This window comes from Capra hircus, chromosome 23, assembly GCF_001704415.2.
Source record: "Capra hircus breed San Clemente chromosome 23, ASM170441v1, whole genome shotgun sequence".
Taxonomy (NCBI): Eukaryota; Metazoa; Chordata; class Mammalia; order Artiodactyla; family Bovidae; genus Capra; species Capra hircus.
Genome location: NC_030830.1, coordinates 24,674,638 through 24,696,752, shown reverse-complemented (window position 1 = coordinate 24,696,752; position 22,115 = coordinate 24,674,638). Strand labels below are relative to the sequence as shown.

General features: G+C 44.5%; 1 protein-coding gene across 1 annotated transcript in view; it reads right to left on the bottom strand.

The window, feature by feature from the left end:
* PKHD1 (polycystic kidney and hepatic disease 1 (autosomal recessive)) overlaps positions 1-22,115 on the bottom strand; it is a 450,125-nt gene that overhangs the window by 398,667 nt on the left and 29,343 nt on the right. The window contains exons 14-26 of the mRNA XM_018039183.1: positions 20,554-20,695; positions 18,127-18,241; positions 16,859-17,137; positions 16,298-16,387; positions 16,113-16,203; positions 15,009-15,151; positions 13,183-13,307; positions 11,620-11,795; positions 8,780-8,918; positions 6,458-6,585; positions 3,492-3,676; positions 2,466-2,588; positions 1,304-1,409 (exon numbers count right to left, since the gene is read on the bottom strand). Coding sequence (XP_017894672.1) covers positions 1,304-1,409; positions 2,466-2,588; positions 3,492-3,676; positions 6,458-6,585; positions 8,780-8,918; positions 11,620-11,795; positions 13,183-13,307; positions 15,009-15,151; positions 16,113-16,203; positions 16,298-16,387; positions 16,859-17,137; positions 18,127-18,241; positions 20,554-20,695 — 1,842 coding nt within the window. The remainder of the gene's footprint in view (positions 1-1,303; positions 1,410-2,465; positions 2,589-3,491; positions 3,677-6,457; positions 6,586-8,779; positions 8,919-11,619; positions 11,796-13,182; positions 13,308-15,008; positions 15,152-16,112; positions 16,204-16,297; positions 16,388-16,858; positions 17,138-18,126; positions 18,242-20,553; positions 20,696-22,115) is intronic.

Here is a 22,115-nt window from a genome sequence, read left to right as displayed (position 1 = left end):
GAGATATCACTTTGCCAACAAAGGTCTGTCTAGTCAAAGCTATGGTTTTTTTCGGTAGTCATGTGTGGATGTGAGAATTGGACCATAAAGAACACTAAGCATCAAAGAATTGATGCTTTTGAACTCTGGTGTTGGAGAAGACTCTTGAGAGTCCCTTGGACTGCAAGGAGATCAAACCAGTTAATCCTAAAGGAAACCAATACTGAATATTCATTGGAAGGACTGATGCTGAAGCTGAAACTCCAATACTGTGGCCACCTGATGTGAAGAACTGACTCATTGGAAAAAGACCCTGATGCTGGGAAAGACTGAAGGCAGGAAGAGAAGGGGACGACAGACTATGAGATGGTTGGATGGCATCACTGCCTGGATATGAGTTTGAGCAAGCTCTGTGAGGTGGTGAAAGACAGGGAAGTCTGGTGTGCTGCAGTCCATGGGGTCACAAAGAGTCAGACACAACTGAACAACAACAAATATACACACATATATGGGGCTTCCCAGGTGGCTCAGTGGTAAAGAATCCACCTGCCAATGCAGGAGACACGGGCTTGATCCCTGGGTTGGGAAGATCACCTGGAAAGGCGCTTCCCTAGTGACTCAGAGAGTAAAGAATTCGCCTGCAATGTGGGCTACCTGGGTTTGATCCCTGGGTTGCGAAGATCCCCTGGAGTGGAACATGGCAACCCACTGCAGTATTCTTGCCTGGAGAATCCCCATAGACAGAGGAGCCTGGTGGGCTATAGTCCATGGGCTTGTGAAGAGTCAGACATGACTGAGCAACTAAGTATACACATAGGAAATGGCAACCCACTCCAGTATTCTAGCCTGAAGAATTCCATGGACAGAAGCGCGTGACAGGCTAAGGTTCATGGGATCACAAAGAGTCAGACATGATGAGCGACTGAGCATGCAAGCATACGCACATGCACACACATATAGACGTAGATTTATAGGTGTACGTGGCTTCCCTGGTGGCTCAAACGGTAAAGCGTCTGCCTGCAATGCAGGAGATACAGGTTCAGTCCCTGGGTCTGGAAGATCCCCTGGAGAAGGAAAAAGCAACCCACTCCAGTATTCTTGCCTGGAGAATCCCATGGACAGAGGTGCCTGATGGTCTTCAGTCCATGGGGTCACAAAGAGTCAGACACAAGTGAGCGACTTCACTTTCCCTTTACAGGTATATATACATATAAAACTGAATCGCTGAGCGGTACACCTGAAACTAACATTACATTGCAAATCAACTACACTGCAATTAAAAAATAAAGTTGACACCCATTTCAATGTCAAGCACACGTCATACCGAGGGCATACCACACAGAGTAGACCTGGGGAGTTGACCCTTCAAGGTACTGAAAGGCACAGGAACCTGAACAATAAGCTGGTATGTCATTCACTCGCACGACCACCTAGAAAAAGGCAAAAGCATTAAAAGCAGATGTACACATTTCATATGCTCAAGGGTATTCCTAAAGAACTTGAGAAGTTTGCCCAAACTGAAATGTGTTAGTGATTCACCTATTCTCTATTTTTCCCTTCTATTTTCCAATAATAGACCCTCAGTTGTAAAGCATGACTCAACATGTTAGGCTATTTCTAAATGATGGTTAATATGCAGAAACCTAATATTTTTACAATTAGATAGGCTCCGTCTGGAGTAAATTCCCTCTCACATAGAAGTAAATTCAAACTGTGCAAGGACTTATTATCACCTTATATTTTTTAACTTAAGACCTACTGCCTGTGAAAAGCCCTATCTTTGCTGGTAAATGCCAATATAACTGAAGATTATAGTGGGTTTGGACATTTGGGTTGGGGTCTTTTTTGTCCTAGAATGGGAATAAATTATATATCTTTCCCTCTCACTGGGACTAAAGTTAATCTAATAGAACTCTACAATACTTGTAGACAAAAGTGGTGAAAAAGATAAGACTCTCAGTCTTTACCTATAAAATAAGGATTAAAAACACACTACATTTATGATAGCGTTTGCTTATGGAGGGAAGGGATCATACATCAAATGTTACCAATTTTTAATTCTTGTTTGGGTACCCAGGTATTGGTTATATTATTCTTATAGATTTTGCATCTTAAAACTGTCTCGAAAGCACATGACTTATAAGAGGGGAAAGCGCAAAAGACATTTTAAAGAGAAAAGGAAGTGACTCAGCCCATTTACTTTCCAAGGCCACTGTGAGGAGGTATAAAAAGTATGTAGCTAGAGATTCCTATTTTGGGTACCATAAGAGCATCAGTAATTATAACAACTGGATGTTGTGTTTACAAAGCACTTGTATTTTCAGAGTACTCTCCATACCCTGTGAAAATAGAAAGAGCACAGCCACGGCTGTCTCTGTTTTACAGATTAGAAAACTGACCCTTGGGATTGGCCCACATCACAAATAAGGAGGGGCTGCAGTAGACTTGAAGCCAGTACTTCACTTTGGGAGCCCATCTGCTCTCACCTGAGTGTATTGGTTGGCAGTGACCAACATGTCTCCAAATATGGGTCCAAGGAAGACGCCACCATCATATACCACACGTGTGATCACAGCAGGGTTCACTCCGGTGAGGTTTTCATTAGATACCTAAGATGGTCACATTTCTGGTGAATCCTGCCATGGAACAGAAGTCTAATCTTGCTTGAAACAAATGACAAAGGATGTTTTCACATTCATTCACAATAATCAGATTGCTAGAGAGCGAAAACAGAGGGACACCGGGCCTGAAATCTAGAAGCCTAACAGTAAGTAGTGGTGAATGAAAGCCCCAGTAGACTAGAAGAATATTTATTTGCAAGTAGAGTTACCAAAAAATGCATACTATGCTGATCTCTCAAGTCTTGCAAGAGATTTTTGTTCCCATGTGCTTTTCTATTTTACAAGTTTACAATCCAAAATACTAAAATAAAATGTCAGGAAACAAGTGCCATGAGATGACTTCCATCCTTCCTCCATCTCCACCCAAGGATTCTGTTTGAGAACCAGATGACCCGCAATACCAAATAACAAGAATAAAATTTCATCTCGGATTTCACTTCATAAAACCAAATGCTAGATGATCATTAGATTATTTTTTAAAACCCTAAATATGCAAGAGCATCTGGTTTTGTCATTATCCAAAGACAGCAAATCCGTTCCTAAACTTCCTTCTGCTCTGCCATCTGCCTCCATGATAATCTAAGTCAATCACATCTGCTTAAATTATCCAATAACAGATGTAGAATTATTGTATGGTGGACACTGACCAACAATTTCTTTACCTACATCAAGTTAGAAAAGGCAACCTTATGTTTAAATTGCTTTATCAGGAATATGAGATACAAAACATATCTTGAAAAGTTTCAGAAAGATCATTGAGCTCTTTTACTTGAGTATTCCAACAAAATTCACAAATCATGACAGTTTTCATTCATAGAATTCTGATTTTTTTTTTCACCAAATTGTTTCAGAGCACCAAATCCATAAAGCCAAAAGGGATACCATACATACCTTGATGAAGTTGGGCAAGTCCCCAACCTGGCTGGACCAGGAGAAGGTCCACACATGTTCATAGCAAGACTTTAGATCCTCCGTCACAGTGAAGTCACTAACATTGAGGTACCTGGATGTGAAGTCATCAGCGCTGGTTTGTAAGAGCTTTTGGAGGTGACTGGCTGAGATGTGCACAGGGATACCTGTGGGAGAAGGTCATGATACCGATAATGTGCTTATTTTAGTCGCTAAGTTGTGTCCAACTCTTTTGCAACCCCATCGACTGTACCCTGTCAGGTCCCTCTTTCCATGGAATTTCCGAAGCAAGAATCCTGGAGTGGGTTGCCATTTCCTTCAACAGGAGATCTTCTCAACCCAGGGATCAAACCCCCGTCTCCTGCATTGGCAGGCGGATTCTTTACTGCTGAGCTACCAGGGAAGTACAATATAGAAAATACAGGAAACTAATTACTCCACCTTGTAGCATCTCATCTCCTCATCAAGACAGCAGAATACAGGTTAAAATGCCTTCATGTACACAGAAATCCTCAGGTTCAAGATGTGGCTTCAAGAGAACCCTCAGTCCAGTTACGCAATTTTTAAGGCAAGCATAAGTAGGTGCTCACTTTTTATAGCACGATTCCTTTAATGAGCATCATAAGCAGAGAACACAATCACATCAGACAAAACTATCTCAACTGTCAACTCAAAATGTGAATTCCTGACACTGGTGAGTCCTGAAAGTCTAATTAAATACTGAGTTTTTCCCGAAAAAAAAGTGTAGCTGGCCCTGTGAATAGGGGAAAGTTGGCCACCTTCCACAAGGAGTGGGGAAGGCATAAAGCAGCTGACACCTATAAAAACAGAGCCAACCAAGCTGAGGAATGTTGGCACTGAACTCTGATTTCTCTATTAGAATTTCTTTTAAGCCCAACCACCTGCTTCCCCATCGCACATCCCTGCAGAGAAATAACTGCACTCTGGGCTTGTGTTTGAACACTGTTTCATGCTTTACCTGAAGTTTCCATTTCATTAGCTACCACAGCAACCCTTTGAGGTGGGTCATCTGGATAACCTAATGCCTCCTTAAGAAATGAAGAAAATGAAACCCAATGTAATTCAACAGCTCACCAACCAAGTGAACGGGGTTTTGATTAAAACCCAGATTGCCTTGAGCAACTCAAGAGATTTCCTCTTGAATCCCACACTGCCCTGCAGTGTTAATGAAATACCACTGCATTTCCAAAATGCAAACAAAACTCATCTTTTTAAAAAAAGATTGTCCTAGGCAATGGCAGCCCACTCCAGTACTCTTGCCTGGAAAATCCCATGGATGGAGGAGCCTGGTGGGCTGCAGTCCATGGGGTCGTGAAGAGTCGGACACGACTGAGCGACTTCACTTTCACTTTTCACTTTCATGCATTTGGAGAAGGAAACGGCAACCCACTCCAGTGTTCCTGCCTGGAGAATCCCAGGAATGGTGGAGCCTGATGGGCTGCCATCTATGGGGTCGCACAGAGTCGGACACAACTGGAGCGACTTAGCAGCAGTAGCAGTATATGAATACATCATTTAAGGGCCATTTCAAATGACCAGGTGAAGGCTGGCTTATCCCCCAGTTAATGTGAAGAGCATCAGCAAGAGAGCATGATGGCAGGGAAAAAAAAAAAACTCTCAACAGGTATTCGGCAGCTCTCTCATTGTGAGAAGGGAAAGAGCACAGGAACGGGGTTCACAGTGGCAGAGCTCCAGCGCACCCACTCACCCACTTATCAGATTCCAATAGCCTCAGGGCCATCTACTTTTCCTAAGCTGTCCTACTAAAGGAAAAACTCCATTCCTCCAGCCAAGGATGGACTCCTTTGCAAGTCCAGCATCTTTCTTCTTGGGAGGGTAGAGGATTTTTGAATCACTTGCCAACGTTTGGACAACCACTCTTGCATTCTCCTGAGCCCCCAACTTCCCCTATGTTGTTACCAAATAAATAATATATTATAATCACCTCTAACCCTGTCCTTGATGAGATGTATATACATTGATAGTTGAAGATTTAAAACATTTATATCCTCATTGCAGTTGAAAGCGCCTTCCACATTTAATATGGTTTCTCAGTTCAGTTCAGTCGCTCAGTCATGTCTGACTCTTTGCGACCCCATGGATACAGTTTCTAAAATGCTCAATATCATGTGGGGTCACTTTAGAGTTTGATTTAGAAAGGCAGTGGCTACCATGGATCTTGGTCTATGAAATTCTAGAGAAGACGACTGAACTCTTTGAGAAGCAAACACTCAAGTTCATATCTGGACCCTGCTTCAGCTATCTGTATGAGCTATCTGTAGAGTGAGCTGAATGGTGGCCCTCAAAAAGATACATCCTAATTCTTGGAAACTATGGATGTTATATCATAGAGCAATGGATGTGATTAAGGATCTTGAGAAGAGGGAATCATCCCGGATTATCCAGGTGGGCCATAAATGCAATCCTATTTATCCTTATAACAGAGAGACAGAGGGAGTTTGGAGACAGCAGAGAAAGAGACCATGTGACCAGGAGGCAGGGGTTGGAATGATGCACCTGCAGCAAGGGATGCCAACAGCCACCAGAAGCTCATAGAGGCAGAAAACAGATCCTCCCCTAGACCCTAGGAGGAAGCGTGGCCCTGCCAACAACTTGATTTTGCACTTTGGCCTCCAAAACTCTAAGAGAATACATTTCGGTCATTTTAAGCCACGAAGCTTGTATAATTTATGACAGCCATAGGAAGCTAATCCACTCAGTTTCCTCATCTGTAAAACTGAAAGACTGGGATCATATTGACAAGGATATCCCAGATCTTTAATTTTAGGAAAGTCATTCTCAGACACTAGAAAATTAACAAAGTATGCTAACTGTAAGACTGTCACCCTATCAGCAGGATGTTGTTTGCCTGGGGATGCCACTGAAAGCTTCAACGAGAAATGCTGCACCCGCTACAGCCCCTTTACCAGGAATCGCTGTGTTAGAAAGTTGGATGCGAAAGTGTCCTCCTAAAGGTGGACTTGTCCTCTGTAGTCTCCGTGTTGTCACCTGGACCAACCCGGATCCTTCCTCTGCTCCTTCAGTGGGCACAGCGCTGCGACATGTCAGAAACAAAGCGTTAACCACAAGGACCCTCCAGGAGCTGCTCCAGACAGAGCACAGCTCCATCTCAAGGACCGCACAGCCTCCCACGTTTCCAGACCATGAGCACGAGCTCCAGAACAATCCCTCTGCCATCACAGCAGAGAAAATGAAAGGTAAATATGAGGGGTCTCTAAGGGTGTCCCACTCTCCCCCTCTACTGATCCTGGGCGAACACAGAGGCAGAGTGAAGAGCGATGAGTGTAGCCTCCGCTGCTCTGGTCCTGATGCAGAGTGGAAGGAGAAGCCTGTGCTCTCTGACTGTATCTTCACAGTCAGATGAAAGCTCACCCTGATCCACAGACCCTCGGCACTCAGTATCCCCAGCAGAAACAGGCCACTCCATCTAGCAGAGTCCTTATCCAGCACCTGTGTGCACACTGCATACCTAACCCTGCTTTCAGTACAGTAAGTGGGTCAAATAAATCATGACATACCACGCAGTAGAATACCATCAGCCATTAAAAAGCGTGCTTAATGAAATGGGGAAAGGTTCCATTCATACCAGTAGGTGAAAAGGACATGTTGCAAATACAGTGTCTTATCTGTTGTACCAACTTGAAGTTTAAAAAGCAAATGGGTATAATTAGTTAGTCACTCAGTCGTGTCCGACTCTTTGTGACGTCATGGACAGTAGCTGGCCAGACTCCACTGTCCTTGGAATTCTCCAGGTAAGAATACTGGAGTAGGTTGCCATTCCCTTCTCCAGGGGATCTTCCCGACCCAGGGATCAAACCTGGGTCTCTTGCATTGCAGGTGGATTCTTTATCGTCTGAGCCACCAACTATATATAAATATACATATATATGTATTTTGTGTATATATGTATATGTGTGTGTGTATATAAAAACTGCCTGGGGGAAAAGAGTATGTCAGAACATGGATTCAATGTGTTAAAAGAAAGTATCTCTGAACAGAGAGATTATGAGTGATTTGTACCTTTTCCCTGTGCTTTTCTGTACTTCCCATATTTTCAACAATGAATATGTATGACTTTGATCAGTAATATTACTTAAGTACCACGTATGGATGTGCATACTCACAACCACACAGAAACAGTCAGACTGAGGCTTTTCTTGTTGGGGGCCATTCTGTGTTGTCCTGACTTTCTCAGGCTGAAGGCTTCCAGAGGAGCTAAGGAGCCTGAGAAGACTCGGAAGGGGAGGTTGTGAGCATCTGTCTAAGTGTGGACCTAGATTATACTCCATCATTTCAGAGTTAATAACTTTGGCATTTGGAGCACAGGATCACAGGGGGCTCATTTGACATCTCCCCCTCCATCACCGAAAGCCTTTCCCTCCTTTATTCTGCTGATGATTTTTTGTCTTTTCTACCCAGAGGACCGTGAAACATTGTCAAGAAATGTGCAACATAGAGTCTAGCTTTCTAACATTGATTAAAAGTCTCAAGTACGGTGTAAGTAATGAGAACTCATTTCAGAACATGTTAGATACAGGGGGAGAAAAGAAATTTTAAAGACAAGGCATCTCAATCGTTCCCATTCTACGGGTTTTAGTGAACACTTCAAAGGACGAATTACAGCATGCATGTGTTCCAGGAGCTTGGAGGAGCCTGATTCTTAGTTACTGCTTTGTAAACTATGGCCAAAGAGGTTTGTTTATGGACTAATCAACGCTTATGTGGCTCTAGTGCCACCTGGTGGTGAGCTTTCAGAACTGGCTGGTTTTCTTCCTTTGGCTATGAATTGTACTTCTTTTGCCTCAAAGAATTCCAGTAAGATTAATATATTAATCTTATTAATGGAATGGAAGAAGAGGAGCAAGAAGAAAACAGTGGTAATGTGAACCTCTGAAAAGCATAAAAATACATCTACTTGTAAACTAATTAACTAGAAACTAGCCCCCAGATCAACAGAATCAGCATTGCCTTGGAATTCATTAGAAATGCAAATTATCAGGCCCTGCCACCAAGCCTACTGAATTAGAATGGTGTGGCTAGAGCGCAGCAACCTGTGTTTTAACACAACCTTCAGGTAAGTCTGATGCAGCACTGTTAACATTGAGAACTATTGCTTTAAGCAGCAAGGCAGGTAAATTTTCCTGATTGATAAAAAGTCTCACCTCTGTGACTCCTAAAGCCAGTTAGCAATTTTAAGGAGGGACAGGTGACCAAAGATGGTTCCCTACCTTGCAGTGATGAGCGGGAGCTCCAAGCCACACCCCGCCAACCAGGAGGTCACATTGTAGACAGGAGGTGATCCCACCACTGAGAGTGATTCCAGCAGATTCCCACCAGGGCGAGCTGTACCAGTGTCTGCCTGAGAAACTGGAGACCCAGGAGCCGAACATCATCAAGTAAATCAAGATGGAATACCTGCTGGGTGGACGATCCCTGCTGGAGGAGCTGAGTCCCTCACATCTCAGCACACCATGAAAACAGAGATTCCCACCTACCTGCTGCCATGAGGAGAAAAGGAAGAGGGAGGAACTCAGTTGCCAAAGGAAAATGCAAGGTCATGATATAAGGAGATGATGACTAATTCCACGGCAAACTTCAGTAAGCCCCAAGCCAGCCAATCATCATTCCCTGTGCCCTTGGAGGTCCCCCCGCCACCACACGCACACGTGCAAACACACAGCTCATCTGTGGCAGTGTGCACGGCCCCCCTCTTCCTCCTTTCCTTCTCCGAGTCCTGGCAGCTCCAGCAATGCAAGATGATCCCCCTCAGGAACATGGAACACACAAGGCAGGTCCTGGAGATACTTGAGTTTTATCCACTACATGGTGTCAACATGTGTGCAGACACAGTGCAAGCATTTAAGACAGACCATTTTGCAAATCCTGATTTTCCACTTCTGCTGGGTGACCATTTGGCTAATCACCACAGCCTCTGTAAGACTCTTTTCTCATTGATAAAGTGGGACTCAAGGTAGACATCAGTCTGCATGGCAGGGAGAGTTTACTGAGATGGCAGGTTTAAACAGCCAGCATAATATCCTCTTTCTCTTCTATTAGGCACCATGTAAATGCAGTTTCTTTCCCAAATCTGTGCAATCGAGACAGCAAACAGTTGAAAAGCAGCATCCTTGCAGGCCCAATGCTGAGCACAACACCAGGCACAGAGCCAGCGCTCAATAAAAGTTCATTTGCTCAACTGAGTATGGAGTCATTACAAGTGGCTCTGGGGTCAATGATCTCTAGGTTTCAATTTCCCCCACATTCCCAACGATTTGAGACAAGACACTCAGCATCCTCTTAGCTTTGGTTTCCTAATCTATAGAGTGGGGATCATAGGGCCATCTTAGGGGTTCTGAAAATTAAATGAGAAGTATTTGGTAGCTACCACTAAATAAAAAGAAATTTCATAGAAGACATTAGGTGGGAGAATATAATCAAATATTAAACTGATCAGATAAATGTCAGGCAATTAAATATGAATATGGAGCCCAAGTGTGTAGTTTATGCTACTATTAAATAATCCTCACAGAAAAATTGTTGCCAGCAGGATGACTGAACCAAGTGGGAAGCAGATTGTTACACCCAAGCCACCTCCTGTCTTTCTTATCTCTGCCCTCTGCCTCCCTGCTCCCCTCCCCACCTCACCCCTACATGGCTCCAGATGCTGGAGCATTTGGGTGCACAGAGGTGATGGCCGTGAGAAGGAGTTGGGATCCTGGGCATTGAGGGTTTGGAGAGGAGGAAGGGAAATGATATCTATTATCTAGTCCTGAGTTTCCCAGTCAGTGGGTTCAAGTGTATGAAATATTGATCCCATCAGCCCTCTGGGAATCTGTGCAGCATCTGGGGTCACCAAAGGCCCCAGCCAGTTGTCTTGGGCACCAAGGAATTCAGACAGTTATCCCAGCACACTATTGGAATATTATTTTCTGTGTCAGAACAAGGAATTTGAAGTCAGCGATGCCAGATGTTCCCCAAACACTCAAATCACTGAAACAGGTAAGAGATGGAATTCTGAAGAGTATCAAAAATGATGCAATTTCAGGGCTTGAAAGAGAGCTCCCTTACCCCTCACCCCCAAGTTCCCTGCCCCCTAGCTCTGCAACTTTCAGGTAAAAGATTAAAAGTTGCACAACTTGACAATCAGAATGCAAATGACCATTCCATCCTTTTCTCCCTGAAGAGAGAAAGAGAAGCTACGAGAAGCAGGAAAGCCAGAGTCACACGGGATTGGATGGAATAGGGAGAGTGAACAAGGTGGAAACCTAGAGGCCCTGAGAGCAAACCACACCATCCCTCTGGCCCTCTGGCCCTGGCGTGTGTGTCACACACGGCCTCGGGAGAACCCTTGGTGAGCACCTTGCCCTTAAGACAAACAAAGCCAGCTGAGATCAAGGGACTTTGTGCAGAGAGGGCCCAGGCCTGAGCTCTGAGTGATGCGTGGGAGCAATCAGATGGGCAGAAAGTTATTCTCATGAGGATGCGATGACCCTCTAACTCACACCAAGTTGGCACTATGGGTCATAAAATCAGACTTGTGACCCATTTCAGGGCCAATGATACTATGTTCCTCACAGCACCTTTTATGACAGATATTAACAGATAGAGGTAGGGAGAAATCCTGCTGGCCTGACAATAGTAATGATAATAGTAGTAATAACTGATTATATTTACTGAGCACCTACTACAGTCAGGACCCACAATGAGTGCTTTACATTACACTTCAGTTAATCTTCATAGTAATCCCATGGGGTAGAGGCCTCATTATGCCCATTTTATAGATGAGAAAACCAAGGCCTCTCAGCCAGAAAGTGGTAAAATCGGGATAAGATGACAGGTACCCAAAGCAAGAGCAAACACTGGGGTAAATAACAGAAAACAGAAGGAACTTGCTAGAGGGATAGAAAAGCCAAAGACACACAATCACAACTTCTTCTCCCTGGGACTGAGGCGGAAAGACGGAGAATCATCTGTTCTCTCTCCATTGAAAGAGAAGCAGCCTCTCCAGAAAAGCCTGAGGACCCTATCTGATGGATAGTTCATAGAGGAGAGTAGATCTGATAATCACCTGTTAGGTTTGTGTCTGCAATAATAATCTCATCCATATAGAACATGCCCATCTCTGGAGACAGAGGGAGGAGGTCAATCTGGTGAACCAGCACAGGGGAATTTGCAGGAGGCAGCTGGAGATGCGAGGAGCGACGCACACATGTCTTCCAGAGGTCGGTGCAGGTGAACTGCCAGCTGAACACAAGCACAGAGCAGAAACGGGCCTCCCGTGAGCACCACGGGCCTCTCACCTGAGAGCCCCAGTTCCCCGGCCTGGGCCAGAAGACCATGCAGCTGGGAGATCCGCACAGTCCTGGCTGCCATTGTACCAGCATCCCCCCCAAAATGGGCTCAGCTCGGCTGGGACACAACACCAGTGAGTCACGGTTCAGTCCACCACCCATTCATAACAGTGTCAGCAGTCCTTTCAAATTACAATACAACTGTGTGTCTTAAGCAGATCGCATGTTAGGCTCTAACCACAGAGATGATTAGTGGACTCTAAAACCTAATGGAGAAACACTGGAAACAGTGTCAGACTTTATTTTTGGGGGCTCCAAAATCACTGCAGATGGTTACTGCAGCCATGAAATTAAAAGACGCTTACTCCTTGGAAGAAAAGTTATGACCAACCTAGATAGTATATTCAAAAGCAGAGACATTACTTTGCCGACTAAGATTCGTCTAGTCAAGGCTATGGTTTTTTCAGTGGTCATGTATGGATGTGAGAGTTGGACAGTGAAGGCTGAGCGCTGAAGAAATGATGCTTTTGAACTGTGGTGTTGGAGAAGACTCTTGAGAGTCCCTTGGACTGCAAGGAGATCCAACCAGTCCATTCTGAAGGAGATCAGCCCTGGGATTTCTTTGGAAAGAATGATGCTAAAGCTGAAACTCCAGTACTTTGGCCACCTCATGCGAAGACTTGACTCATTGGAAAAGACTCTGATGCTGGGAGGGATTGGGGGCAGGAGGAGAAGGGGACAACAGAGGATGAGATGGCTGGATGGCATCACGGACTCGATGGACGTGAGTCTGAGTGAACTCCGGGAGTTGGTGATGGACAGGGAGGCCTGGCGTGCTGCAATTCATGGGGTCGCAAAGAGTCGGACATGACTGAGTGACTGAACTGAACTGAAAACCTAAAACTCATTTAGGTTTAAAACCACTTACAAAACCCCTGAGAGATGTGGAAAGAGTGCTGAATCAAGGGATCAAAATGCCTGGATCATGTTCCAGTATCTTTGCTCACTTGCTGAATGAATTCCAGTGAATCACACATTCTCTGGGCCCTGATTTTTCCATCTGTAATGTCAAGGAATGTTGCATAAAATCTCTTCCAAATATGATGGTCTTTGACTCTATCCCTATGAGGAATGTCAGACTCCTTATATATGTAACGACTAACTGCTCTTAAATCAAACTTCTTTGTCAAATAAAACATGTTCAGAGCTGAAACTATTGTCCGAGGCCCCACTATCAGACAATACCTCTCATGAGTCACTGTCCCCAGGGTAGTTAGCCATACCATCCGGCAGAATTCCCACCACACCTGCCCATAGACCAGCTACCTGTGGGTACCTACCTAGGACTGGTCCCCAGGAGACTCCAGTCACACGTGAGGTTCTTAACAGGGTTTTGAAGGCCAACTGCGAAGGACACAGTCATCTTCAGGGTCGTATTCTCTTGGCCTCTGTATGCAAGACACAACTAGAGACACAAAACAAGGGCTTCAGCTCTGTCACTAAGAAGCAGCTGTTCAAGTAATGTTTACTGAGGACAATCCACCCCCTAGAACCAACCTAAAGACAGCCAGACCTCTCCTGCCCTCCTAGACCCTACCTTAGTTTAGAGCAAATTGCTATTTATCCAACAGAGAGTTATTCAGTGCCTAGCATTGTGTGTGGCTGTGAGGATTTTTTACCTCAATTAGAGATCTCAATTAGAAATCCCTTGTTGTGACCCAGATACCTGTGCAATCTCAAGCAAGGCACTGAACCTCTCTGAAACTCACTCCTTAACCTGAACTTGCCGGCATCCTTGGCTTCTAAGTCAGAGTTAAGTAAAATTGTTTGGCAGGATTTTTCAACTGTGGCACTACTGACATTTAGGACTGGGACTTTTCTGTGAGTCCTTTTCTTACACTGTGCATTGCAGAATGTGTAGCAACTTTCCTAGAACCTACCCACTGGATGGCACTAACACTTCCCCAGGTGTGATGACCAAAAATGCCTAGCTGCTGCTGCTGCTGCTGCTAAGTCGCTTCAGTCGTGTCCAACTCTGTGCGACCCCATAGACAGCAGCCCACCAGGCTCTGTCATCCCTGGGATTCTCCAGGCAAGAACACTGGAGTGGGTTGCCATTTCCTTCTCCAATGCATGAAAGTGAAAAGTGAAAGTGAAGTCACTCAGTCATGTCCAACTCTGTGCGACCCCATACACAGAAATGCCTCTAGTGTGGGCTAAATCCCCACCACCACCTGCTGGGCACCTGTGCTATAGAAGAAAGGCTGCAAGTTGGGTGTTGCCCTTTCCTGAACCGTTTAGTCCCAGCTCCCACTCTTTTTTGACTCAGAAAGGACTTGAAACCACTGCCGTGAGCTCAGTCATCCCAGGAAGGTTCACACTAGTCCCCAAAGAGCAGAGCTATTCACGCAAAGGATATGAGGTATTGGAGGAATGTGTCAGTTCATCCATCAGTAATAACAGTAACTATAATAAATAATAATTAGATTTAAACAAGTCCTGGCCACTGCCCAAGCACTTTACTGGATTACCTCATATACTCTTCCTCAATAGCTTGAGAGGAGACCTGTTATCACCCATTTCTCAGATGAGTAAACTAAGATAAAACACAGAGGGCATGCAGGGTATAGAGCCAGAATTCAAAACCAGAGAGTCTGAGTGGAGAGTCTGCTCTCATACCTGGAGATCAAAGAAAACACTGAAACATATGGAAACTTCCATGTTGTCATTGTTGTTGCTTTTTGTCATTAATTCAACTCCAACTCTTCGCAACTCCATGGACTATAGCCCTCCAGGCTCCTCTGTCCAGGGATTCTCCAGGCAAGAATACTGGAGTGGGCTTCCATTTCCTCCTCCAAGGGATCTTCCCAACCCAGGGATCAAACCCACGTCTCCTGCCTTGGCAGGTGGATTCTTTACCACTGAGCCACCTAGAAAGCCCAGAAGCTTCCGTAGGTCTCAGTTATTACAAAGGCATTTCTATGCAGCAACTAGCTAATGGAGGACCCAAGGTGTCCATTCACACCCAAAGCCTAGCACCTCAGCCTGAACATCTGTGAGTCATGGCTACCACTCCCTTGTGTTTCTGTTTCTCCAGCGTCCACCCCAGAGAATAATTTCAACCCCTCCCTGCCCACCTGGCCTGCAAACAATGGCTGCTACTTACGTGCGTGTACTGATCTAGCCGGTAGACTTTCTGAGCAGCTGGAGGTGTCAGGACAAGGTGTCGGGGCTGATGGAGACTGAACCTCCCACAGAAGGGCTCTGTCCCACTGGTGAGGTGCCCATCAGAGGTGGAACCTTCTAACCCTGGATGAAGTTCAGATAAAATAAGAAGACAGGAATAATTATCAAACAGAGCTCCATAACATGTCTGCAAGGAATGGGTTATGGGTTCTCCATGACACTGGCCTCTCAGTCCTTGGGCAAGCTGGGCAGGGCTCGGGGTGGCCAGCACCCTCCAGCTCGAAGGCTCCACCTATGAGAAACGCATTGTGTCTGCTCCAGAGCATTAAAAAATCTATTATCATTTTCTATGTGTACCACAACAAAAAAATATTGAGAAGCAAAGAGGTAAGGTGTGTTGACTGCAACTTAGCTCACCTTACGATTTCTAAAACATATCCTCACATTTTTGGAATATGCTAGACTACCGTCTTCAGCTTTCCAAGTGGTAAAGAACCCATCTGCCAACGCAGAAGACATAAGAGACTCGGTTCAATAGGTTGGTCGGGAAGATCCCCTGGCATAGGAAACTGCAACCCACTCCAGTATTGTTGGCTGGAGAATCCCACAGACAGAGGAGCCTGGCGGGCTTCAGTTCATAGGGTCGCAAAGAGTCAGACACGACTGACGCAACTTACCATGCACAGCACAGACTACTGTATTATGTAAGAATTCCTTTGAGATGTGATTTGAGTTAAACAGGATTTGCACTGTTCTGCTATGTCTCTCCTGTATCGGTTGCTCTTTCCCACCTGTGGCATGAGATGCAGCTCCAGAGCCTTAGTCACTAGCATCCTTTGTTTCTAACTCTCTGCTCCCCTGATAGCACGGAAGGGATGTCCTTTCTTTCTCTGATTCCCACACCAAGCAGCTCCCTCCCAAACATGCAGCCTCTCTCTTAAACACTGTGTCCAAATCCAGTTTCCATTAGAATGAACAGAGTCACCTTGGAGATGAAATGAAGATTGTTCCCCTTTTACATAATAAAAAAAAAAAAGATAAGGGTAAAGAAGAGGGTCGGAATTTGCCAAACCAGGAATCGTACCTTGTTCAAATCCCTGCCAGAACAGGATGTTCGCTGCAAGGGGTTCCAGTTTGCATTTGACTGCAAGTAACTCCTCAATGACTGTTTGAATCTGTTAATAAGAGAAATGACCAGGAGCTCATGCCATGGACGTAAAGACTACCTCTAGTTTCCCCCGCCTCTCCTTATGTGAATAAAATGCCCACCTGATGGGCTGTGGCATTTGCAGGGATTGGCTGACTAGAAACGTTGTCCCAGGTAAGGAAGAAGTTCCCTGTGCCAGACACAGTCAGCATCTAAAAAGTCAAGAGTGACAGAATTAAACGATATGTGCTCATTGAGCCGAAAAGACAATCTAGGAACATAAGACATACTTCCCTGACTTGCTATAGACAGTATACCAGGAAATAGGACCTAAATGGGTCGAAAAGCTATGAAATCACACATGTATACACTCACAGGCATGGAAACATGGGTGTGAGTGTTAGGAGGACCTTATTTCCTCTCTGAGGAATATGTTTCCAAAGGAAGATTTACCGGGACTTTGGTACCTAAAATTAAGTCCATGAATCAGGGCATCAAAACAGTAAGATTCCTTTAAAAAAAAAAAAAAATCCTCTCAACGTTACTGGTTGGATGTCCAATCTCTTTTGCAGGAGAGTTATCATTACAGCTCAAGTCTCCTGGCTCCCAGCCAGCCAGCACTAAATTCCTTGCAGAGTTCAGCCCCTGACCCTAACCCCATGGGACAAAAAACACAGGCAGACCTGGATTTCTGGAAGTCTCTGGGCCCAAGCTCGGATCTGATGCTTCTCCCGGAGGTATGTGCTGACCACGTCAGCATTCAGCCAGGTGTTGTGGATCTGGACACCAATTCTCACCCCGCTGCTGGGGGCTGTCCCTCGATGCTCTGCTTCCAGGTAGTACCTGGCTCCCCCACGCAGCTCCAGCTTGGGGGTCTTCTGTTGCTGGGTCTTGTCACTCCCATTCTGCTCCCAGGAGTCAAACCAGTCGGCAGTGCCCACCCTGATAGATGCCATTTTCACCTGCACCCCAGTAAACACATCAGGACCGATACTGTGAACCTTCTGGGCCCCTCTCTCTCAAACAAAAAGCATCTAGACATCTACTAACAAGGGACTTGGGGGCTGTTCTGCCTTTTCCAACAAGTTAGCCTGAACTTTTTAGGACTATTCTATGCATGCCTCTCCAGTCATCTTTCTTTCTCTCTCTGTCTAGATTACATAGTATTCAGATGAGATGGATGAGCCATGTGTTAACCTGGAACAGCCAACCAGAAACCCTAACTTTACATGACGCTGTGGGTAAAATTATATGACACCCTTTGAGAAACCTAAATGACTTGACCACATCAAAATCTATGATGCTTCTCCACCCAACTAGCAAAGTAATTTCATAGAAGCATATTCATCATTTGAGAGAAAATACTATGTTTCTTTAACAATGGCATTAAGTAATTTTGGTTGTTTGCTAAAACACTTTTTTTAATCTTTCAAAACTGGCCAGAAAATTCCTGCATAAAACTAGCTACATCCACACCCAGAATCAGTGGTAAAAACAAATTCTGAGTCAGACAAATCTGGATTTGAATTCTTAATATGCCTCTTTATCACCCCAGCGGCCCTGTATTGGTCATACAAGCTTTCTAAACCTCATTGTCCTCATCTGGAAAATGGAGATAAAGAGACATAGCTCACAAGATGCTGTGAAGCTTAGAATCAAGGTATGTAGCATAATGACCAGCAAGCTCTGTTTCAAAAAGTAAAATCATGTAGATTATTTCTCAACTTTTTAAAATTTCTAATTTTAAAAAACCTGTACACACATATGCACGCACCCCCCCAAAAAAATTAAAGTCTCTGGTTGCTCAACAGTGTGTTACAACTATCAGTATATCAACTATGAAAACCTTCGTTTTGACTTACTGCTTTTTTTGGTGCCTTTTTTTTTTTTTTTTTTTTCACGAGTGAGGGACTGGGGACAAGAAGAAGGAAAACAAGAAGGTGGTGAATACCTTGGTCCTCAGGTCCTCCGACCAACTGAAATACAGAGAAGCCTGGCTGTCAGCCTGGATCCAGAAAGTGTAATTATTTGTCTCTGGGGCCACAAAGAACCCACTGAGCCGTGCTCTGGAAAAGCAGAGGAACACAGAGAAAGAAATGGGGGCAGCCAAGCCCAGTATCACTGACCCAACAACGGTGCCCTTGGATTTTGTTTGTCTTTATGTTAATGAGGAAGAAACATTTGACTCATGCCTGTAACTGGCCAGAGCCCTCTGGATGCATCTCTTCCTGTGATGCCAGCCTGGCTCAGTACCTCAGCCCTTCACTTTGAACTGGCACAACTCCCCAGGCAGTTTGCATCATCTTTGGGAAAGTTGTAGCCACAGCATAGGGTCACCTGGGGGCTTAGCTGAAATGACTTACCAAACGTGGCCAGTACAGGGTCTGGCACATGGTAAGCATTCAATCAATAGTAAATATCATTCTCATTATTAGAAATAGAGATCTTCAATCAGAGTTTTCTCTGATTTCATCTAGATATGAAGAATACAGAGAATATTTTCTGAGAATAGTTTTGAAAATAACTAAAGTTCAATCATTATCATATTAGTAAATATTCCAATTTTTTAATCTTAAAATTTTGAATTTTACAGAAATAAATGCCAGAAAGAATAGAAAGAGTTGCTTTCCGGTTTGGGGCTCCTTGAAATGGCAGAGAGAAACCTACAGGTCATACCAAATAATCAAAATGCTCTTTTATCTGTTGAGGTGGGACTCTCCTTGATGCCCCCACACACACTGAATATAGCTGAAAGATTTTCCTTGGAATATTATTTATGGTCCTCAGAAACTATGACAAAAAGATGCGGTACTAGGTGCCACCAAACACACACACACACACACACACACACACACACACACACACACACACTATTTATTGCCACTTTAAAACCATGTACTGGTGGTTAGATATCTAATTAGTAAGACTTTCAAGACAATAGAAACTTAACTCTGATCAGATTTCCTTCCCTACTTGGTTCCTTCAATGTCTGAAATTCAACGAACAGAGAACAAAGCCTTCCTTTTCACAACTGAATTAACCTTTAAAATGGCCAAAAGACTTCCCTAGTAGTCCAGTGGTTACGACTCTTCACTTCCACTGCAGGGGACCTGGGTTCGATCCCTGGTTGAGGAACTAAGATCCCACATGCTATCCAGCACAGCCAAAAGAAATCAGTAGAACAGTCAAATCCTTGAAAGAGGCTACAGGTTGATGAGAATTCACCCGTCTGCAAATGCAAGAGACGTAAGAGACACAGGTTCGATCTCTGGGTGGGAAAGATCCCCTGGAGGGGGACATGGCAACCCACTCCAACATTCTTGCCTGGAGAATCCCATGGACAGAGGAGCCTGACAGGCTACAGTCCATAGGGTCACAAAGAGTTGGACACGACTAAAGTGACTTAGCACAGAATTCAGACACAGGAGTCATAACCAACCTCTCTGAGGAGAGTTTCAAAAAAAGAAGAGATCCATCACACCTAAAGGACATAGACACCTATATACAAGCTTAGAGCACACTATGTCTCCACAGTTCTCTTATTTTCTACATTTTTAAGCCCACATCAAAATAATGAGAAATTCTGGCCACATCCTTGAAGGGATTAAAAAGACAAAACTAAACTAAACAGGGAAACTTTACCACACTGCAGTCACTACTGTAGAAAACAGTGTCTCCCGAGCCCATAGGAGCTTCCCTGCTCTACACCAGCCATCTGGTTGACCTACACTGTGAAGTCACTCAGTCATGTCTGACTCTTTACGACCCCGTGGACTGTAGCCTACCAAGCTCCTCCATCCATAGGATTCTCCAGGCAAGAATCCTGGAGTGGGTTGCCATTTCCTTCTCCAGGGGATCTTCCTGACCCAGAGATCGAACCCAGGTTTCCCACATTGGAGGCAGACGCCTTAACCTCTGAGCCACCAGGGAAGCCCTGACCTATAGCACTGGATAATTGTTCCCACAGAGCTGTTGGCTGCCCAGCCTCTGCTCCCTCATGTGACCAAAGGGCAACTGTTTGAGTCTTTTTTTAGCATCATCCAGATATAGGTTTTATCTCTTAACCACATTTCTACAGGAAGTTTTGCCTGCTCTTTACCAAGCTTCCTGTCCCACCCAGCTAAATGTTCTGATGAATAGTCCTCCCCAAAGCAGATTTCAAACTAAGCTGTACAACATACGTATTTTACTCATTGATCGAAATTTAGCATGTACGCATAAAGGGCCTGTGGTCCATGAACATAACCAATACTGGTGAGTTAGTAAATATTTTACATTTTCCCCCGGAAATCTCATTGCTTACTCATCTGCCTCCTAGCCTCACCCAGGCCAGTAGAGACACTTGTGATCTGGACATCCACTTTTCCTGCAAACATACCTGAAAGGTTGCCCTTCCTTTGACCAAAATCCAGATGGAGAACTGGCATTAGGGGTGATCTGCCAACTGTACCCAGGGGTGGCTTCAGTCAGGTCCAAGTCCTCAGAAGCATCTCCAACTTCAAAGAGAAGCCCTCGATTGCCTGTAAGACACGTATGCCTCATAAACATCAGAGGGGGTTTCTCCCCCAGGCGGGGGAACTTCTTGACTGCAGATTCAGGACAAAGATGATACGGGAACTATTTAGAAGGTGAGTCAACTGAGACCCAAATGGAGTACTCATCTGAGACACTAGAAAGACTATACATAGAGCTGATTCACTTTGGTGTACAGCAGAAACTTACACAACATTGCAAAGCAATTTTACCCTAATACATAAAAGTGAAAGAATACCCCCCCAAAATACAATAAAGATAATATAAATGTTCTAGAAAGGGGAAACTACTGCTAGGTGTAAGAATTCAGCCTCTGTGAAAGAGACACCTGACAAGGAGCAGTAAGGGGGCATCTTCTCAGAGGACCATAAAAAGCAAAGGAGCCCTTTTTAATGGGAGTGTCCAGATAAGAGAAAAATGTGAAAAAGCAATCAAAGGCCTCTGAAGCCAGGAATGCACTTCAGAATCTTTTAATGTCATGAGAACTCTATTCCCTAAACGCCCTTTGTCTCAGAAAACTGGCAATCCTTACATTTTTCATGAGTCCTGACCTCAGTTTGTGAACAGGCAGCAAATTGTGTGACAGGCTGCCATTGCATAACATTCTAAATGTCATCTATTTAATTGTGTTTTATATATTTAAAAAAAAACCTGAGACCAAAGGCATATGTGTGATCAACCAGTTCAGTTCAGTTCAGTTGCTCAGTCATGTCCAACTCTTTGCAACCCCATGGACTGCAGCACACCAGTCTTCCCTGTCCATCACCAACTCCAGGAGCTTGCTCAAACTCATGTCCATTGAGTCGGTGATGCCATCCAACCATCTCATCCTCTGTCATCCCCTTCTCCTCCTGCCTTCAATCTTTCCCAGCATCAGGGTCTTTTCCAGTGAGTCAGTTCTTCACATCAGGTGGCCAAAGTACTGGAGCTTCAGCTTCAGCATCAGACCTTCCAATGTATGTTCAGGACTGACTTCCTTTAGGATTGACTGGTTGGATCTCCTTGCTGTCCAAGGGACACTCAAGAGTCTTCTCCAATACCACAGTTCAAAAGCATCAATTTTTGGCACGCAGCTTTCCTTATAGTCTAACTCTCACATCCAAACATGGCTACTGGAAAAACCACAGCTTTGACTAGACAGACCTTTGCCAGCAAAGTAATGTCTCTGCTTTTTAATATACTGCATTGTGTGATCAATACTGGCTACTAATTGGGTTGCCGGTAAAAGCTCTGGAATCACCCATGGGTTGGTTGAGAGTCCAGCTCTACCACTTACTTGATGGGCAGCTTTGAGCAAACTGCTTCACATCTTCGTTTTCTCCTGCCTCAAAATGGGGTCAATAGTCAACAGAGAAACTGCTCTAAAGACTACAGGACCTGAGTTACACGGCAGTTACATCTCAATAA